General features: G+C 41.6%; 1 protein-coding gene across 1 annotated transcript in view; it reads left to right on the forward strand.

Moving 5' to 3' along the window:
* cfap74 (cilia and flagella associated protein 74) overlaps positions 1 to 22353 on the forward strand; it is a 46844-nt gene that overhangs the window by 11330 nt on the left and 13161 nt on the right. The window contains exons 12-20 of the mRNA XM_022765976.1: positions 3633 to 3699; positions 4438 to 4527; positions 4880 to 5065; positions 5237 to 5369; positions 6809 to 6924; positions 8200 to 8322; positions 8443 to 8564; positions 15229 to 15357; positions 21996 to 22083. Of these exons, the coding sequence (XP_022621697.1) occupies positions 3633 to 3699; positions 4438 to 4527; positions 4880 to 5065; positions 5237 to 5369; positions 6809 to 6924; positions 8200 to 8322; positions 8443 to 8564; positions 15229 to 15357; positions 21996 to 22083 (1054 nt within the window). The remainder of the gene's footprint in view (positions 1 to 3632; positions 3700 to 4437; positions 4528 to 4879; positions 5066 to 5236; positions 5370 to 6808; positions 6925 to 8199; positions 8323 to 8442; positions 8565 to 15228; positions 15358 to 21995; positions 22084 to 22353) is intronic.

Genomic DNA, 22353 nt, shown 5'->3' on the forward strand with positions numbered 1-22353 from the left:
AGACACCCCTCCGTGATCTGCAGATAAAAGACTGTAGTAGAAAGGGTGGTACTCTCCAAAAAATCCGAGGTGCAATCACACCTACACTTTGTTTAATTTGGTCCAAATCATGCCAGGAGAAGACTCAGTGTTTCATTTTGCATCCTGTCTGTCCTGATCTGAGCAAGTAGAGCTTCCTGCACTTGTTGTATTCAGAAGTGCATACTGTCAGATTTGCAGTCTGTTTGCGTCCTATACAAACCTCCATTGAATTTTAGCTGGAGGTCAAATTATATCTTGTTCGACCCTTGTTCGAGGTAAAGTGGTGTATCAGCATTTTGATTTGTCTGAAGGACTTTGCAGCTGTGAAACAGAACCTTGAGTCATATGTATACCAGTGTTACGGTTGTGTCCTGTTGAAACCAGCCAGATAAAGATAGTTGTAAAGGCCTTGTCATATTCTCATTTGCATGAAATTTATTTTAGTGTCTGACATCAGAAATCCATGCTGCACTTAACTCAGCTTGTTTTATTCGTCTTCTCTGGTAGTCCGTCTAGCACTCCATAAAAAAATAATGCAATATGAGCATCGGTTAAAACTCCTTTAAATCCATTATTTGTATTCAAAACAATCCACATATTTTCACATGGCTTTCAAATGGTTCCTTAAACTGCACTACAGAGATCTGCATTATGATGTCGCCACCACATGCAAACAGAAACAATAAGAGTACAACAACAAGATTATACTGTGTAGGTAATACTCGCACACATTGTTGGAGTGTTGATGCTTCAACTGTAGATTGTGTGTTTTAGCTCTGTTGAACCGAACGATGAACTGTGAATGGATATTGATTTACTGTAGGAGAATGTATAATAGAGCACAGGGCACAGTCAGTAATACTGTACAGGCATGGTCTCGGCGCCATCGCTTCAGTGTACTGCGATGGATATACTGTACAGTATGGCCTCAATTGCAGCACTTTATATAGGGCTGTAGCAGGCTTCTTGAAACACTGCCTCACATGCGTTTAATCCCAAGTGAGCTGCTCTATTTCTCTTCACGTCTTTTCATACCACCTGTGTTGAAGCTAGGAAAAAGAAGAATGGCACCATTAAGGGAGGAAATTAGCCAAGAAAGAAAAAAACTGATAAAAGTACAATCTGACATTTATAATTACCACCAGACTTACTCAACCAGGTGGAATCCTTTCATACACGTCCAGGTCACAGTGGTGAGCTGGACGGCAGCTTCAGCACAGCCTGGTCCAAGTTCTTCACCCGACAGCTGGACCAGCAACTTCAAACAGCTGGCTTAAACCAAACCTAATGCTCCACTGCCCAGTGGTGCTGATAACAGTATGCACTGATAGTTAATTATGTCGGAGTTTTACTGTTTTTCAAAGTATTTTTTCATTTGCAAGTGTGTGCAAATATTGAGGAATTTATGATAAATGTCTCCAGCTATGCAACAACCATGCGTAAAGTGCCTTTAAAGGTCTTTATCAAAAGAGCTTCATGCCTGTTTCAGAAGAGGCTAATATCAATTCTCAAAATGCTTTGTGGTTATAGTTATCTCACAGGACTGATGGTCTCTACATGTTTTCAACCGTCTACTTCATAACAATTTCCACTGAAGTGTTGTGTAAATTTTTGCCTGAGTCACGTTCCAGTTGCTTCATGTCTCTATCATTTCTCTGTTGCAGTTAAAGGTCCATATAGTGTAAAGGTCTCTGTCCATGTGTAGTGTGTATAGATCAGGTCTAGGTTCTATATTAATACTGTGAAAGTATCAAAGCCTCAGTCCACAGAGAAATGCACACAGCCTGTATTCAGAAACTGAGCCTTAAAACCAGCCGTCAGGACTTCTGGAACTTTGTGATGTCACAACAAAACAGTCACCTAGCCCCGCCCACCTGGACCCACCATCCTAACCTTGCAGGATTTGGTTTCTTTGAAGTGTTTTTACTTGAAATCTGCTTTATTTTTATTGGATCACTCATAAAACAGTCAGCCAATCAGAAGAGAGGCTCAGGGCATCCTCTCTTCTGATTGGCTCACAGACCTGTTGTTACAAGAGCTCCAGAGAGAAGCCTGAGAGAGGAGATGTAAAACTACACTGAGATGGTTTTTGTTTTCTTAAAACAACAAATATATCTTCTAATTGATCAACACTTCAAATAAAACACAGACGAAGAAGAAAATATGGAGCTTTAAAATGTCTTCAGCAGCTACATTTCTGATATTGTTGAACTTGTTTTGCCACAATTTTTTGTGTTTTACAACTATACATGTATTTACATACCGTATACATCCATACATATACAGATCCTTTGTGTCTGTACTTAAATTGTTTTTAAGTAAAACAAAAATTTCAACTGTAAAATATAAACTCACATGAAATTGCAGCTATTATTCATCCTTTTCTATTTTTCATAAGAGGCTAAAAATGTTTTTGGACACGTTTGTTTAAACAGTTTCAGCTTCAGGCTTGTTGAGGGCCGTTTCCCATGCCACTGTTTGATTGACATCGGAGAGCCGGCGTTGCTAGGAGACGCGCTGTCAATTTTTGTATTGAGCCACTGACTGGAGCACCTCATAGCCAGAGAAAGAAAACCATGGTATTTCTTTTCCTTCTTTACAGAGTTAGAAAAGTTGATGTGAAAAAAAAAGAAAGAAAAACTCATATGAACCCTTTTCCATTTTGGACACTCGGCTTTCGTCTTGTGCCACCTTCAGGCCAAAACATCAACTTGGCGCAGAAGATACCTCATCATCTATACATGACAAAGTAGCTGCTGCATGACTGTTCTCTGATTTCAAATTTTCTAACTTTGTAAAAGAATGACACCATTAATAAGATCTACTAATCCATTATATTCTCCAACTGTTGCTGCTTCCTAGTTATTGCTCACGGTTGCAAATGTCTAACATTTTTGTTTGTGTGTTGAATCTTGAGAATCCTCTCTGCTGCTCTGGCTGGCTGCCATGTTCGTATTGACCGTGGCCTCTTCTTGTGTCTCTGGAAGGGCGGCGAGTTATCCAGCTCCTCGGGGCAGCACTAGGGTTGGCGTACAACATGTGCCGTGAGATACACATGTTGCTTTGAAATATCTCACAGTGCTCGTGTTTCTTTAGGTTCCCGGTACGTTATGCAGTGCGTTATAATAAGATTTGGCTGTGAAATAAATACCAGACCATTCTGTTCCACACTGCAGTGTTTTCATATGGAGCAACAGCTTTTTCCTCTCTTTGTTTTCTGTGCCTGAGCATCAAGTTGACTTTTGACCTCAGTTAACGCTCATCTTCTCCGCTCTCAGGAGATTCATCACACATCAGCATTTTCTCTGAAGCTGCTGATCTTTTTTTATTTTTATGTAGCTTTAAAATCATCACGTTTCCTTTGAGTCTTGTGTTATTGCTCTGCATGTGAGGCCTTGCAAAGACTCATACTTGATGTACCAACACACAAGCAAACAGTGCTCTTACATTCTGTTAATCATCAGAAACACGTCTATTAGATAAAGTATTTTACTCTGAGCAATATCACCTCAACCTCTCAACTGTGTAATATCCAGCTGAATAATAGGAGCAGCAATATTATGAAAAATGCAAATTGCCTTATTCATAACTCCCTGTGCTTTGTGTTTCAGCTTTGAGCCTCCTGGTTTTTTATGTGCTGGGATGTCCTGTGACATGCAGGCTGTTTTCCAACCTATGGTTAGTCACATCACTACTCCCACTACACCTACACTACATGCTGCCGTTAATAGACTCATAGGGTTTTTTCTTTTCTTTTTCTTTTGTAGTGTCTTTTTGCATCTGGGTGAGAATTGTCATGCAGTAACAATTCAGCTATTTATACCCATAAGAAACACTCAATGGCTTTGCACCGTTAAAAAATGGCGTAAACGACGGCACATGTTGTTGCAGTGCGCTGTTTAATAAGCGCCATAAATTTTAGTTTGTTCTTTTATCTTTAAGTTTCAGTTTCACTTTGGAAAGTTTTTGGCACCAAAATACTTTTTTTGTCCAGGAGAGCTTTAACACTCAGGTGTAAATAGCCACATTTGCTATCCACCCTGGGTGCAAATAGCATCTGCCTGTTTTTTCAGTGGTGTTGATGCTGTTTGAACGTGAAATTTGCTTCTGCGTATCAGCATTTTGTCCAATTGGAACAAAGCTGAGCATAGATGGGTTTAGTTAACAAATGAGATAAATAATGAAGTGTCCCTTGAAAAAAATAATCTTAGAGAGAATGAACTTCGTGCAAACAGCTGTTACAACTGATTCTTCTCAGCCAAGTCGTCATGTGTTTTCTCTTGTCGCTCCACTCTTTTGTTTTAGTATAAAACGTCTGATGTTTAATCTACAGTCAAACCTTCATCCTGAACTAAATGCGATGTGGCCGACGCTGTTTTGAAGCAACGCATTGTTCCATTATCTGATCCCTTACAGATCAACGAGGACCTGGAAGGAGAGCTTCGGTTTGCATCAGCAGCAGGTCCCTTCTCTGTGCCTGTCAAATGCACCATAAAGAAATGTGATGTGAGTAGTGTGCAGTCGCCAACCTGGAGACAACTACTGGACATTATGAATGACTCTGTAATTGTCTCATAGCGTTCTGTCTGTCTTGAAAGGACATTTTTTTCTTGCTGTACATGAATACCTGTTAATGTAAGATGGATTTTGTTGGCAAATATAGTGGCCAAGTAGGAACAATGATTATTGAAAAACAGCACTGACTGCCTATCTATCCCAATATAACAGTCTAATTATACTCTGTGTATTATTTAATCAATTCACGTATATGTATTAATGTATGTAAAACTATGTACTGAAGCTGGCAGCTTATCACTGCATATGATAATTACTGCATGTGAATATATCGTCTCTCTAGCTGGAGGTTGACAGCCAGTTAATCAACTTCGGTTCACACGTGGTGGGCCAGACTATTTCACGGACTTTCACCTTGACCAACAAGGGTGCGCTGGCCACACTCTTCAGCCTGGACACCTCCACACGTCTCAGTCCAGAAGCCGTCCGTGTCCAGCTGCCATCTCAGGACTCTGCCCACACGTGCCAGGTCAGACTTTCAATAGCGTGTTGGAGTGAATTTCATTGCAGCTACAGCTGAGTTAGAGACCAGGGTGACTAGAGTGTGTAGTCGGTCAACATTACCAGGTCTAAAGACAGTCATATGAATAAACTCTCATGTGTAAAAGCTAAATAATGCCAATGTGTTGTTGGCTGACAGGAGACAAGCAGTCAAAACACAACATCTGACAGTCGGAAGAGCTCCGCATCCGCGTCCACCGGAGGAATCCAACCAAAGCAAGAAGAGAGTCAGGAGCTTTCTGAGACGTCGCAGCAAGAGAAACCACACGAAGGTATCATACATATTAAGAACCAGTTTATACCGTGAACTAGAGTCCTGCATGGACCCAAGAATGAAACCTGAACCTGTACTTGCACCTGCCAAATCTGGGACTGTCTCTACATTCTTTCCCCACTTGTCTAAGTACCAAGCACCCGTCCTAAAACACCCTTGTGCCTTACAAAATATGTTTGAAGCTGATATTTTTCACCCATATATACAGTATATATATATATGTATATATATATATATATATATATAATATATTTTTTTTTTTTTTTTTTTTTTTTTTTTTTTTTTTTTTGGTATGTTCATCAATCCACCACTTTGGTTGAAATGGAAATGTCTCAACAACTACTGGATAGATTGCCATGAATTTTTCATACAGACATTCATGTTCCCATCAGGATGAATCCTTATATATTATCACACATACATCCATATATTTGGTGATCTGAAAACTGTTCCTTTAGTGTTATCATAAGGTCAACATTTCAATTTGTTTAATAGGTTGGTTTATAACCAAACACATACAAAACTAACGATGTCTCCATCAACCTCAGCTGTACTTTGTGTTTAGTGCTAAAATGCTAAACTAAGACGAACACTGATGCCCGCTAAACATCAGCTAGTTAGCATTGTCATTATGACCATGTTAGCATGTTGACATTAGCATGTAGCTCAAAGGAATGCTCAGCCCCACAGAGCCACTAGCATAGCTGTAAACTGATAATCTTGTTTTATAATATTTTGTATTGAGTATTGAAAAAACAAACAACGTTAGATCTATTTGAAAATGATTTATATGCAACAGTGACAGAGTAACTGTGTGTGATTGTCCTCATCTTTCTATTCCTGTTAGGACATTTGGTTCTTGTAATAAGAAAAGCAAAAGAACACACACACACACACACACACACACACACACACATTAAGCAGAGGGTTCACCTTGCTCTCACAGCTGGTGCCAAGGAGGCTTCTTCTCTTTTATGTTCTCTCAGATCTGAAGTCTCATCGCTGCACTCAGCACTTTCCTCCACTGATGCTTTGATAAGCTGTTCAGTCTTTTACTTCTGCTCTGCTAGCTTTGGGAAAAAACTGTGTTGAAGTGGCTCTTTCTATTTTCTTTTTTTCACCTGCCATTGTGAAGAGAGGTTGTTCTTGGCCAACCGGCTGCTGATGTTACATTTTGGACAGAAGCTTTGTTTTTTACATCACATACGTCACATCAGATTTAGTGTTGAGATTCTTGCTCATAGTGGTACTTTATTTATTTACACCTGCCAGGATTCTCATGACATCTGCTCATCCCTCTCTCATATTTAAGAACTATGTGAAGTGCGTGCTCTCTCTGCCAACAGGAAAAAGTTTACTGATTACGGTGTGATAGTACTGACGATGGTGACGCTGCCACCATCCGGTTGAATTTTTTTGTGTGTCGATGTGTGACAGTGTCAGAGGCTTCAGCTGCCGCTCCAGAGGCCGTCCCTGAGGCTTGTGTGTCCACCGATGCAGAGGCCCAGGAAGACGAGAGCCCCCCCGACACCAATGACTTCAGTCTAGGAAATGTAAGTAGTAGTAGTATGAAAGGTAGATAGATCGAGCACCAGGTGAGCGCCGTCATCTTGACATCAATATCTAGTTCAGACATTTTTAGTCCTCAGAGGATGAATCCTATTTCACTTAGATCATTTCTTCAAACACCAACAGCCGGTCAAAAGATCAGGTTTGTGTTTGGTGCTAATTAGCATGCTAAACTAAGATGGTGAACATAATAAACATTATAGCTCCTTAACAACAGCATGTTAAGTGGTTAGCACTTAGCTCATAGCAGTGCAGTGCCAAGGCACAACCTCACAGAGCTGCTAGCGTAGCTGTAGCCTGTCAGTCGTGTTGAGATGCACGTGGACTAAACTAACTTTAGATAAAATATCATACACATTATGTATCTGTTTATCATTGAGATATATTTGCTCAGGATCTTCTGCAGCTGTTGGTATGAACATTGTCATATATGAAGATATTGAACTCAACGAACTGCTTCTGATGGATCTGACCAGGTGTGATTGGACGGCCAGAGAGACACCTGCTCTGTCTCCGATGAGCCGATCCCCTCTGTCTGTAGAAGACTCTGTTGTTTTAGCGCTGATGCTGTTTGTGCCTCGTGGCCCATGTGAAGTTCTGGAGTAGTTCAGGGTACATTACGTCTCTCTGGCAGGGAGCTAATGGTGCATCGCCTCTCCCTCTGTGCTTGTTTTGGGTGTGTGTGTATCGCGTGTGCCCACATGCCCACGGCTCGATCGTTGTCATCTCGACTGATACTTTCACAATTTATGGTTGAAGGCTGATGTCTTAAATGGTGGATTATCCATCAAGCTATCGTGGTTCCACAGCGCTGAGGCAGATACTCTCTTCAGTTCTTTATTATTGCTCTCACAAGCTCGATGCTCTGTAGCAGAGCAGACGACCCACACCACCTTTCACTGTCGTTTTATTGTCATTTAAAGTTGCTCATCTGAGAAAATTCAGCTTCCTGTATATGGTCAGAAATGGTTTTGTGCCATGAAGTAAAACAGTTCAACTAAACTCTGTCCTGTGGGCATTATTTCACCATCAGAATTCAAGCAGAGAAAGCTCATAAAGCTCAGTGAAAATCTGTAGAGGTCATAGCCTGAGCTTACATTTCCACTGGGCTCATCTAATGTTCATTACCAAGCTTAACTGGTTGTTTTACATTGTCTTCTAGAGTGATAGTAGAATCTTTCTCAGAGACACTGAACTGTAAAATAAAATATTTCAGCACCAAATATTTGCCTGTTCTGTTTGATGTACCCCTCCCTCAGGTTACAGAGGTGGAGATCGGACCCTTTGACAGCATCAAACTGGAGGTTGTTTTCACTCCAACTGTTCCAGGAGAGACCACACTAGACTTCCACATCAAGTTCTCCGACCCATCCAGCAAACCAGTAAGACTCAACATGTTCATTGTCTTGTGAATGTCACGGAGAGAAAAGCAAGATTTTTTGTTCATATCAGTGTTATTTTATGTAAATCATCTGCGATTGAAGACTCGTTGTTTCACACAGATACCCATCCAGGTGAGGGGCACTGCCGTCAGCATCCCTGTGTGGGTGGTTCAGCCCAGCATTGATCTGAAGATCTGCATGTTTGACCGCCTCTATCAAGACAGCATCGTGGTGCAGAGCAGGTGTGTTCCAGAGCGTCTGCACTGTAGCGCTGAAAAATCTGTTTATGCATGTTGCACAGGTTGCAATGAAAACCCAAGAGAACGACCTAAAGGTTCTTAGTGAGTCCACAAAACAAAACACAGTATTTACTGTAAAATACTACGTGTTCATGAAGTAAAACAAAAATCCCTGCAGCACATTTATAAACTCACTCATTCTAAACAAATTCACCAAATAAGACATGAATTATTTTCTCATAAAAACAACTCAACTCAACTTTATTTATATAGCACCTTTCATACAAACACGCAGCTAAAATGGCTTCATGTAGCAAGACAAAACAATAAAAAGTTAAAAACAAATTCGAAAAAGTCAATAAAACACAATAACATAAAGTAAACACAAGGGATGAAAATTAAATATGAAACCATTGGTTAGAAAACAAAGACTGAATCTATAATATTGCTCTAAATGAAAAGTCAGATTAAAGAGATATGTCGGTAAGATGTTATTTAATACCACACTGGTATCACTTAAAGTAATCATCTGCAACATTACAGACAACATTGGTACAAGGACAAAGTAGAGCGCTAAGAAACTGTACAAAATCTTATTTGAACTGTATTAGTTTTCAGATCGATGTGTCTGAACTACTGCTAATTTAAAACATCAGGCACCTGTAGTGTTAAAGGCCAGCTGGCCTGGAACATGAGCTCTCTGTGTGTCCCTTTATTTTACGGGTCCCTTAGTTTCCTATTTCCTAAAAATTAATTAAAAAGTCTTTGTTAGTTTTGGGAAGTTTCTTGGACAAGAGTCAGTAATTTGGTGCTAATTATAAAGAAATTGGAATCTGCCCGCTTGGTGTGAGTGCTGCCTCATTGGAGTTTGTAAGAGTGAACCAGAGTTTTATAAGTGGCTGTTTAAAAGCAAACTTCATATTTTTCATCTTCAGCTGCATGTAAACTTTGTACCGAAGAAATTATATAATTATATAATTGTTAATTTCAAGGAAATTATTCAGAAACTAAGGCACCCATAAATTAAACTTCTATCTTTGTAATCAGTTTCAGTATTGATGTCGGTTGGGGCTGAACTCTGTTTTCATGTACAGTTTGAGCAGATGGTGCCACCACCACACACAGAAATACAGTCTCTTCCCAAAGGAACAGCACAGTATTCACCAGCTTCTCACTTCAGGACGAGTTGTAGTTTCTTTACTGGACAGTTTACTTAAGTGAGACTAAATGTTCGCCACCACAGGTTCACACAGAGCTCTCTAACATCGTCAGTCTCCGGGTAAAATCACTTTGGACACAGGCAGTTGGTGCACAGGACGCCATATATTGTACGGCGCCGGGGAAATCAAATGCTAGAGCAAAGTTTCCATACGACACTTAACCCTCCGGCACCAAAACTGTGCAACTGCAAATTCAGCTACGTAGGAAAGTTGGGTTTATTTGCATGCCAGTAAACAGTGTCATTATGATAATCACCACTTTAATATACTGTATGACTTGTCAGGGCAACATGGGGCAAATGATGGCCTTTCAAAATGATAAAAAGGCTGCTGTATTACTGGAGGAAGCATCTTGTCAAAAAAAAAAAAACATGTATAATGTGGTAAACTGTCTGGAAAGTCAGGACTGCATCGCATATCCCAAAAGAATGAATTGCTTCAGCAAATGGGAACAGCAGTCACCAATCCAAGCTAATGAGAAATGACTGTGGACTGTCAGCTACCAAGTGTTAAACTAAAACATGTCAGGAGAAAGTTTTATTTGTTATTTACCTAATTTATTTGCACTCATCTGATTTCAGCTCAGTGTGAGAGTCTTAACGGTGGTGTTTCTCTGCTCTGCTTTCTGTTTCACTGCCCCCACCCCACCCCACCCCACCCCCACACACTCACACACACACACACACACACACACACACACACACACACTCACAGAGTGGAGCAGAGACAGGTTGACAACTCGTTACATTAAGTGCAATAAAAGCTTTCCAACATGTCTTACAAATCCCTCTAAAAACCAAAGACGGACAGACGTCGACCCCAGACGTCTTTCATACGGACGCAATCTGATGACAGTGACGAGGATGCTAACGGCTGTGTCGCTGATAGCAGGGAAGCTAGTCCTGAGAGCTCGAGCAGCTACAAAGAGAAGCCAACACTAGTACAGTCATGTTGAATAGTGTTTAATACACCTGGTAGACAGGTGTGTAGGAGACTGAAGTCATGCAGACAAGAAGGTCGTGAACTCCCACACAGTGTCAGCACTTCTCAGAGGCACTGACAAAACAGTGTGAAACAACATCTTTATGCTCATTCTGTCACAGACTGTAACAATAACAAAAAGATAGATGAAATCAAAAATACCTGAAATGATTAAATAAATTCTAGATCCTTAAAATACAAAAAAATCCTGAAATTTGAAGCTCTGAAATCTTGATTACAGCATTAGTTTAGTTTTATTAATCAAAACAAACTATCTCAGAGTGTTTACATTCAAGAGGCTGTATAAAACCCCTGCAGAAATGAGTGGTGCATGTCATACTTAATCATTTTATTTGTTGTCATCCAACGTCCTTGGAGTAGAGTTTGGAAAGTAGCATGGACTGCTGACGTGGCACGCTGGCTTATCTGCTGAATGCAATACTAAAACCCCCTTACATACTCAGTCTCTGCCAAAGCAGGCATTTTCACAGAAAAACGGCTCATGGAAATCCCTTAAAATTGACAAGGCCAGCTTACTTTTCAGCCAGCCCAACATAAAACTCCCCGCCTAACTACGCTCACGACTGAGCGCCGTATTGAGATGTTCAACAAATGTGCGGATGTGACATAATGGAGATGTATTAGCTGATAAATGCTCCTAAACAGAGGATGATGGAAGGGAGCAGGCGGTAAGCTCACATCCCCACAACGCTTCCTGGCCCACACAATAGCACGGGACAACAGTAAATCCTTTTTGATTATGGATGTGATACATTATGATGCGCAGAGGAGATTAAGACTAACATTAACAGGCGTGTGGTCCACCACCTAGCCAGTCATTGTGTCACATCACGTGGGGGGGAGGGAGTGCATGTGTGGGGGTGGGGTATTTGTGACAACTGCCATCTGGTGCGCTGGCAAACCAGCACATGTGACAACATGACGATGACAGCATCAGTGTGAACAGCAGCTTTGAAGTTTGAAACCAGCAAACTATGCAATATGTCACTCTGCCTCCAAGACAGTAATTTGAACACAAAATAACTTGGCAGGCTTTTTGGGGAAACAATAAGAGAGCTGCTGCTTTCATCTTACGATTTGTCACTTTTCCCTTTGAGTAGATGAGTAGATATCCCACAAGTCCTCCGGAGTTTGTGACAGATTCTTAAAGAGAACAGTACACGCATAATTGAATATGTCTCTCTTGTCTGTGAGCCAGTGATTTGAATATCACTCCGACTAATTGAAAGAATTTTTAGGAGGCTTTAAAATGTGCAGTGTTTGACTTTTGCTTGTGAGCCAATGATTGAAATATTCTGAGCTCAGTTGGCAGAGTTTTTCTTTTTAGGAACAGTTTTTTTTTTTGTTGTTTTTTTTTTTCTTTTCAAACCCTCCTCCACTGGCACCTGCTGGGGAGATGAGCATCCCTGCCCAAACTCAGGCCACAAACAAACACAACCAGCCAGCTACACAAAGCATTCTGTCCTCGGTTTCCCTGTTTACTGCATTTCTAATATTCCCACCGCACCTTGTCAGAGTCCAACCTGTGTCCTCTGTTCTTTGGCTTGAGTAATAGAAACATTAGATGGTAAGAAAAGAAAAAAACTATTCTTCCAGCTGGTTTTTTTTTTTTTTTTTAAATATTTTATTCAGTATAAAGCTGACAGTGCTGCATTGTGGGGATTGTTGCCTAGAACCCTTGCCATGAAGGCTTGGTATCCCGTGAGGCTTTGGAGTACATGTGGAGTAAGCAAGCGCAGCCACCTGGCCCTTTCAAGAAAGGGCAGAGGCACTGCTGTAGCTGTGGGCACTCACAGTCCAGAATAACTCAGGTATTCAGACTCAACACGAGCGATCTCTCTGCAACATGACCTGAAACTGTTTCACTCAACAATCACGTGTCATTATCGCTGTCAGCTTTTCAGGAATCTTACAGAAACAGTAAACGACCATGTTGTTTTTGCTGTTTCTCTCTCTCTAACACTATAATCATTGTCTGAACTTCAGGAGACGCCGTTTGCTGCATTTCTTCTTCTATAGTTTGAAAAAAATGGTTCACAGACCTTTTTCTTTTTTTTTTTTTCCAAATTATTCTTGAGCCTTTTGCCTTTATTGTGTGAAAAAAAAAACTCTTGTATTTCCAAACATCGGGAGAGAAAGGGCCATGACGCACAGAACACAGAGGTTCCCGAGTAAACTGCCTCAAACTAGGAAGGGGAATCACGCCACGCTCACGTGCCAGAGAGTTATTTTATTGGAGATAAATGACAGAAACACAAAGGGTGTGCAGTCACAGTGTGGAAGCTGGTGCTACCAGCAGCACATGGCGGAGTGAGAGATGTGGGTGAATGTTGTAGGCTGTAAAAATAGCACTTTCAACCAAACCCAAGGAAAATACCAAGTTTCCCAAGTCATGTCTTTTCATACAGTTTTCAGTGTCTTTTAAAGATGAAACCCCAGTGTTTCACCTCGTTAACGTCCATATGATGTTTTTATATATAATATAAGATGATGAGTGAAATAATCATTAACACCATGACTGAGTGTTTCCACCTTGAACACTGCGTCACAAACCTAAGGAACCAATCCTGTCAACTAGCGGGGGGCGGGGCTAAATAAACCTTAAAATCTTGTCAGTACAGAGAGAGTGAGAGCTAGCATTAGCACAACCGCTAACACTGTGTCAGCCACTGCCAGTTACAAGCTAACAAACAACATAAACTAAATACTAAATACATGATGCTAACTATGTTTTTCCCCCACTTTTCATGTGTGAAAACACGTTAAACTAAAGATGAATCACAGCTGAGGATTGTTGCAGAGTTTAAAACATGTCTGGAGGAACTTTAACAGCCAGAGTTTGCACCCATGATCATTTATCTGCTGCTGCAATAACCTCCACTCTGTTGGGAGGGCTTCCCACAAGATTTTAAAACCTGACAGCAGTTATTTGTTCCTGTTCAGTCTCAAGAGCTTTAGAGAGAGAGTTCAGCCACTAATGTTGGACGACAAGACCCGACTCTCATTAAGCATTCTTCAACTTTAGGAACTTGTTTCCCTGAATTACAGAAATCAAATTGTTTCAACGTGTAAATCTGTGACCAAATTAAAGAAAAAAAACAAAAGATAATGTGAAGGTTAACTATATAATGAGTATCAGTGCGTTCTTTATCCCAAGCGAGCGAATTAAGTGAATTGCCATGAACTCACCTTTAAACGATTAAACGTTACTTCAGAAATAAACTGGTCACAGGAAAAAAAAAAAAAAAAAAGGCAAGATCAGCTAAATGCCCCTGTTAATTAAAATGCCTAATTACCCTAAATGATTATGTATCCATGAATATTCCTCCAAGAGTGATTTGAAGGTTATCATTTGGCTGGAATAAAGATAGCACTTAATATCTCACGAGTGTCCCTGAGCGTCCTTGCCTCGGGGAAACAACCATCTGTTTGACCTCGCACAGAGCGGGTCATTTCATTTGAGAGTCCTCCGAAGTCTGTTTGGCCACAACCCGCTCGTCACTCACCTTTGTGTCTTTGGAAATGAAAGCAGACATAACAAAATGTTACGAGCACACCACAGTGTGTTCGTGCTGTCATTGTTTCATAGAGGTGTGTGAGTGTGGGTTGTTGTTGGATGTGATGGAGAATTCCCAAGGTGAGGAGCCATTTATATCACAAACCTCAGCTATAACTGGCTCGTAGCCACAGGCGCAACCATCTGTTGGAGCTCCCTGGAAAATGGGTCACCTGAATGATATGGACTCGGGGTACATCACTCCATACGAGGCAATTTCTCTAGGTGTCACTCAAACGGACGGCTTTTCTCTGTCCTTGCTGAGTCCTCGAGGGATAAGAGGTTTGCCCTGTGATGTCCACTGGACATTCTGCCGCCTGAAAAACTGCACCTCAAAGTGTCAATGACCTATGATATATTTTAGTTATTCTCTTGTATCAATGAGCTAAAAGGGAAAGGATCTTGCCTGAGGACCCCAAAAACTGTAGGTCAACAAATTATCCTCGCAAGGAAAAGCGTTGTACAGGACGCTCATGTGAAGAATCCTCAATCTGATCGGCTCAGCTCAGTATCCAACAACAGGGAGGGAGAAGGTTAACCTTTATAATGAAGCAGAAACCGTTGAACTATTATCTTTCTATAACATTAAACATGCTGTAGCTTCAATGAGCAGGCATCATGGAAATAAAATAACTTATTAATGTTATTGGTGCCTCAAATATGTTGTTACTAATAAGAGTTTTGCTGATATGAACAGGTCAATAAATTTGGATTGTAAATAGGGGGTGTGTTATTTTAACATGCATGCATAATAATTCTGCTTTAATCACTAGTAAAAGAAAGTGTCTAAAAAGTTTAATGCAAAGTAAAGCGAGTAAAGCTGCAGCAATTAATGAGACAGGAAAAACTGCGAGACCTTTGATCACCTCTCATCCTGTGTGTGCGACAGAGCCAGCACGGCCTTGAAGGTGACTTTTGAGGTGTGCCCGGAAATGAGGAAACACATGGAGATCTTACCGAAGACCGGCTTCATCCAGGCCCAGTCGAGGTTTAATGCCCAACTGAAGTTCCTGCCGAGGTGAGGAAGGACACGCAGAGGGTGCAATTATAATGGAACCACCGGAGCGTTCATAATCTTATTTTGGACTGTAAGCTTGTTAAGATTCTATCAACCTTCTCTGAACGTGCAATCTGTGTCACTCCAAAGGAGACTTGTGTGTTGAGCCAGGCTTGCGGTGGTTTGACTCCCCATCCATCCTCACACAGTTAAATAATACACTATTACACAAAGTCCAGCTTTAAAGGAGCATTCTGGTTTATTACAACTTGGAGCTTGATGATTTCTGTCAGTGGTAAAAACGGTGTATTGTACGTATCTATATGCAAATATAATATACAAGCATGCACACGCTATACCTTAGCTTGGGACATATGTACATCGTCTCAGTTCATATATGTCCTTGTGTGCATATACACCCAAGTACACATGCATGCACATATATACTGTATATATAACTAAATGCCAACAATTAGCAATAATCACCCCTCATTTATAGTGAGTGATCATCCCGTTGTGATCAACCTCGACATAAAGGAGATGGAACAAACTGAAGCCGTTGTCTTATTATAGGTGTTAAATAAGTCGTATACACAAATCTAAAGTGACGTTTCGAGGCTTGTCTGATATTCCTTCGGATGGTTTCCCACGAACAATAGTCACTTCACACACCAACAAATGTTTGTGCACAGAAAATGAGACAGGGTTTTCCTCTGAAGTAGCAGCAGCAACCTTCACATTAGCTAAAGGGCTAACTTAAGAGACGAGCATCTAACTGTGCAATTTTTAATGAGAGACAAAGGAGAGTATCAGCTGGATAAATCTGAAATAACTAGTGTGCTACAATGCTGATATGATGGAGTCTTACAGAATGTATAGTCAGCCAGCAGGTAGAAAAGAGTTGCTCCAACACACCTGCACTCTGAGCACTGGGGCGCAAAGGCTTCTCATAATGGTTTCTAATGACTTTGAAGGACATGGTAATTCTTTCTACGATAATATGGGCTATATTTAGATGGAGAGGCAGGAGTTGAACTGCGGTTTGAATGCCAGGCACGAGCGGACCGGGGGGGACCCCCAGGGCAGATATGAGAGGCGTGCAGTATGTAAAAACTCAGCGTGGGCGCTAGCATTCCTCTCCCCACCCCACCCTTCACAGTTCAGCAGTATTGATAGCTGAGGAGATATTGATGGAAGGGAAAAAAAACAAACAAACAAACAGAAACAGAAAGAAAATTTTTCTTTGCACATGACAAAAGTTAGGGGCACGCCCTGGTCATCGTTCAGTGAGGGGCCAGGAGGGGAAAGTGGGAAAATGTCAGTAATCTGCCTTAGTGAATCGGAAGAGGTTTTAATGCAAGGATTAGAGCGCGGCATTACAGCGTTCACGAGCACCGACACAGCTACAGCTACCACCCCCTCCCTCCTCCCTCCTCCCTCTGCATCACACTTTCTCTCTCTGTCCTCTCCCACTCTCTCACACATTACTTCTCTTTTTCTTGGCCTCTCACCTCTTTGCTTAACTCTGCCTTTCCTTCTCTCTCTCTGGTTTCCTCGGTCTCCACAGTCCTCCGTCCTGGCGCTCCTTCACTTCCCCTCTAACTACATCCACTCTGCCTCTCTCTGTTATTCTCAAACTCCTGTCCTCGCTCTACGCATCCACCGTCCGCCACTGCTTATATGCTGGCCCTGATTCTGCTTACGTAACCTAAGACACCAGACCCAGTTTCCTGTGCTCTCGTTTACAACACTCTTGTTCTTAAAGGATAATTCCAGTTTATTACAACTTGGATCTTATTTTGAAGGTTTGGCCGTCAGTTCTGTCAGTTACGTTCGCATTGAACTCAACGAGTTAATTGCTGAGATATGGGAACAGCATGATATCAGTTCACTTCACTATTCAGTCTATTTTTAGGAGAAATTGTTGTTTTGCTCTACTTAATCAGTTTTGTTATATCTGTACCACAACACAGAACCTGTACAGCTACGATAATCTCGTCCATTCACGTCATGTCATTCATCACAGGAATGTGTGAACACCTTTAAATTGCATTGTTAACGTTAACCCTGTTCTTTATCTCAGTGGAGAACAAAGGGTATCCTTATTCTATCAGATATATGGGATGTTAGAATAATAATAACAAGAAGGCCAGTCTCTAAATTATACGACTGTGGTTTTGCCAACAAAGACACTAACCCAGATTTCCAGCTCCTGAAAATGTATTGAACTCCCAGAAATTGCTCTTCCTATGAAACCGAATCTTCTCCACTTTGCGATTTCTGTTTGATTTTCTTTATTGGCGCCTCATCCCTCTTCTAGAGGTTCTTCTTCTGCAGCGTCTGTCCCATTTACTGAACACGGAAACACCCTGTCACCCCGAAATGATCAACCAGTCCTCCAACCTGAGCAACCGCACAGGTACGACTCCTGAAATAGCGCCTCCACGGCAGCGGGCGTACCGAACCTCCGTCGCCATGGTTATTATAATAACAGTCATAGCTTGGTTAGGGTTCAGGAAAAGATCGTGATTTGGGCTAAAAATAAGTACTTCCCCAACATTAGATGATGTATCTTTGTTGCCATGGTTACAATATAAACGGTTTGTTTTACGCACGGGAATCGAACACCCATCCGTCGACCACCACCTCTTCCTGACGTGGACTTTAAACTACGTCACCAACACTTTTCCCCTTTGCTCCGGTTATCATTACTACGACCACTAGATGTCGCCTAGCAACAAAACCTAACTGTGGGTCATAACGACCTGCTGCACGGACGACCTGTGGGCTCGTTTTTTCACAGGAGGACGATCTCTGTCGTTTCTTGCTGAACTGGACTTCTGCCGTGTTCCAGTATCTCAGCCACTGACCTGTAATAACCCCGGTTTGTCCCTTTGGGTGAAAAAATAAAAGTAATTAAAAAGTTATTACTGTGGGCAAATAGAAGGGATGATAAATCAAGCAGAGAAACACCATGCCATTTCTGGCTGCCATCTTTGGTTGGATTAGGGAAACGAGTTGTAACTTGGGAAATGGGCAAAGAGTCATTTTTATTGTTCAGGAGTTGGAATATTTCTTCATCCAGATGGTTAGAAGAGTCTTTGATATATTTGATTTAAATACAGTTTTCAAACCAGTGATAAGTGTTGTTAAACAACTTTCTGCATTCTTTAAAAAAGACCTAAATGGAAAAGCAATGCTTCGCTCTGTGACTTCAATGTTATGATGATGCCAAGACACAGACACAAACTGGGACCGGCTGAGTGCAATGTTATCAGAGCTAATAGAAATGATGCCATAGCAACGAAAATAAGACTGGAATCGTCCTTTTAAGATGCCCGGAGCCTCTAGAGAGAGTCCTCCACCCGCACGAGAAATCCATACAAATCATACACAAATCACACATGTCAGGAGGACGTGTTCCTTTGTGTGTCGTCTCCGTCATGGTCGGATCTCGCCTCCCAATCTGTTGATTTTTTGGGAGGTTTGCTTTTGTGCTGTGCAGCAGTGGTGTGTCATTTAAAATGGCACTGCCAACTCTTCGTAGCCCGAGCCTATGATTGAATTTCCAAATCCTCATTAGCAGCACTGCTCTCACTCAGTGTGTCATCCACACACACACTCACACGCTGTAAAATCGCTATTCCGAAATGACTCATAGCGTTCATTCTTCACACAGGTGTTTGCTTCTTGCCTTCCCTCCTCAGGCTTTCGGGAGAGGGTGAGCACATTCTTGCTTCCTGCTCCGGAGGATTGCGCTCAACCTGCCCACATCCTTCACCGTCTTTCCTTTGCTTCATCCCTCTCTGCCTGTCTTCCTCCACTTTTATTTGTCACCATCCGGCCCACACATTTCCCTCACACATCCACAGCATTGTTCCATACATCACATAATCCCCTCTGCAGTATCAAGGCCAGTGGTTCACAGGTTTGTGATCTTGTTTGGCTAGAGACTAAAGCTGCTCAGTAACATTCAGATGGAAACTTAAAACCTGATAATCAGACTTAGTTACCCATTTTATTTCACTTCACTTCATTCAGCCTGACGTTGTGTTCATGTTAGCCAATTTCTAGGACATGATATGATTTTGTTTTTATGCCTCCGCGCTGGCGACAGGCAGAGACGGAGGCTTTATGTTTTTGGTTTTATCCGTGCGTACGAACATATGTAAGTCGTGTTCATGTGAAGGCGATTAATCAGTAACAAAATTTGGAACAAACGTTAATTTGGATTCAAGAATGAACTGATTAGATTTTCATGGTCAAAGGTCAAAGGTCACTGTGACCTCATAAAACACGTTTTTGTGTTTGTTGTTTTTGTGTTTTTTGGCCTCTTGAATGTGATATCGCGAGACCACCTTGAGGGAACTTCTTCAAATTTGGCAATAACATTAATTTGGACTCAACAATGAACTGATTAGAAGTTGATGGTGAAAGGTCAAAGGCCAAGGTCACTGCGACCTCGCAAAACACGTTTTCAGCCGTCACTAATTAGGACACAATTTAACTCAAATGTCGAGTGTGAGGCGGTAATTCTAGTTTTTTTTAATGATAATTGAGGAAATATGTCAGTTTAAGAGTTGTTACTTCTGTAAGTCGGACCAGACTTACTTTAATCGTTGAACAAACACGAGACGTGTGTTGAAATTAGCATTTGAGCTACATAACCTAGCCATGTGACCCGGCTCACTTGGGCCGTGGTAAATCGTGGTAGTTTTAAAAACAATAAACCAGAGTTTAGTGAAACATTCTGCATGTTTCTGATCTTAAAAAAAACTGGAGAGAAATGTGTTTTTATATATTTTTTTCTGTGTAAACCTATCGACGAGATCATTAGAATAGGATTGCTTGAATGAGTGGTTTTAGGTGTAATCTCTGCAGAGCGAGCAGTGTGTCCCAGCCCGGCAGTTCCAGCTGATAAAAGGGAGATTACAAGGATGATTTACTCCAGATTACGCCGAACAGCTCCGCCAGTATCGTCACCGCTAGTTCTGCGCTCACACCAGTATCATAAACTTTAAAGATGCTGCGAGTCACAAGAGAACAAGCGAACGAAATGACCTGTTTGGTCGAACGTGATTTTGAAGATTTCTTACGTGACGTTGTCGACTGTAGTTTTTGTCCATCCATTTCCGCATAATGACAAATCCCTAAGCCTCTTAATCCGTTTTTTAATCCTTTTCATAATCACTTTTTTAATGGTGAAGTGAAATAGTGAAATTCAAGCTGGACTTCAAATTGAAGCGAATGTATATATATGTATATACAGTATATATACATACATGCATATACATATATACAGGTAAAAGGAAGCACTAAATCAGCCACTTTGCTCAAATCAAGAGCTCTTGCAGATGCCAGGTGAATATGTTTTTGGAGCCCTGCTCTCATGGATAAGGTGATTCCTCATGATTATCACTTCTTTGACTTTACATGATTATTAAGGATGGACATGGAGATAAAGTTGACCCCAGATATTTCTATAACTCCTGGTAAGATTATCTGGAGATACACACAACAGCTCTAAGTTAGAACTACTATTTAATTTCAGTTATATTACTGTATGTCCGCTACTAATCTCAGAAGTATCATTAAAGACTGTGGAGGAGAATTACTTTTTCGATGAGACTGTGGATAATCTGGCAACGGGAGAAGAGGAGCACACACGAGTAAATCTGTGCAGGACAGTGACAAATCTGAAACCCCATCCATCCGCAAAATTCTCCCGAGCATATGGCCTGGCGACATCCCACCAGGCTTTTCCACTCTGTCCTGCCAAGCTAATTCAAGAGTGACTCTCCAGCAGCGATTCTATTAGCAGGCAGAACAAGAGTGCTTCCTTAAATACACCCTCTGCGCTCATTGGTTCAGCTGCAAAGGGAAACAAATACTTTTCTCTTTTTTTTCTCGTCGTAAATGCAGAGGTTTAATTTTGACGTGTGAGGAAGTGACCTATCTACTGTAGCTTTGACTCAGTGAGGGTGAGACTACAGCAAGTCGCGTGCAAGAGATGAGGCCTGGAACCGAAAACTGTCCCCCCCGAACCTGAAGAGCTGACGGATTTGTCGAAGGCGAGGCTCTGCGGTTGTAGCGCTCGGAGAGAACGCGCTGACATCCGGAGAGCCTTAAAAACCACTGACATTTACAGTATTAGCTCTCAAGCCTTCAACCAGCATTAAGAGCGTGAAGAGGGAAAGACAGAGATGACAGATGATGGGAGGGAAACAGAGGAAGGAAAAGCAAAGGAGCGGCAGGGGGAAAAGAAGAGAAAGTGGAGAGTTGGAGTTGGAGCCGAGCCACAAAACCACATTTGACATTTGACCACAGTTTGCATGATAATGAACATATGCACAGTGTGTATACAGTACATATGTTATCACGAGAGCAGCTCTTAACACTGGAGGATGCTGAGGGACTGGAGTTTTACATAAGCTTGTGCATGACTACTGGGCCTCTTTGAATCATACTTACGTCTCCCATCACCATGGCTACAACCTACAGTAGTGTGGAGGCGCGCTCTGCATCTCTCTCCTGCTTTCCCTGGCGAGCCGATCCTGCAGTCGTGGGTTAAAGTAAAGTAATGGGTCTTCAGGGTCTGCATCTTTATCTTTTCTTTTGACTGCTGCTTTCTGATTTACTGAAAAAACCTCTCGTTGCAGACGCTCCTTACCCGAAGACACCAACACCTTTTTTGACAGAGACACTGGAGTCCTGGAGGTTCCAATGACAGTGCAAGTAGCAGGCCAGGTTTGTATCGTACTGTGCGCTGAATATACATTCGTAGTCATATTTTACAGTAAATCTCCCTGTGGTGCTGAAAACAGTGCATACTTACCAGGGCTTGTGTCCTACTTTATCCCTAACAGAAACAGAGCTACTGAAGGTTGTAACCCATTTTGCTGGTAACATGCTAAAATTATCTCCCACCTCCAAGGCCCAGTTACTCCACGGGCGTTAATAAGCCAAGCATAAAGGTTATTCCACATTGTTTTACTGAGAGTGTCCTCAGAGGCTCAG

The sequence above is a fragment of the Seriola dumerili genome, unplaced genomic scaffold (assembly GCF_002260705.1).
Source record: "Seriola dumerili isolate Sdu_G_001 unplaced genomic scaffold, Sdu_1.0 BDQW01000801.1, whole genome shotgun sequence".
Classification (NCBI taxonomy): Eukaryota; Metazoa; Chordata; class Actinopteri; order Carangiformes; family Carangidae; genus Seriola; species Seriola dumerili.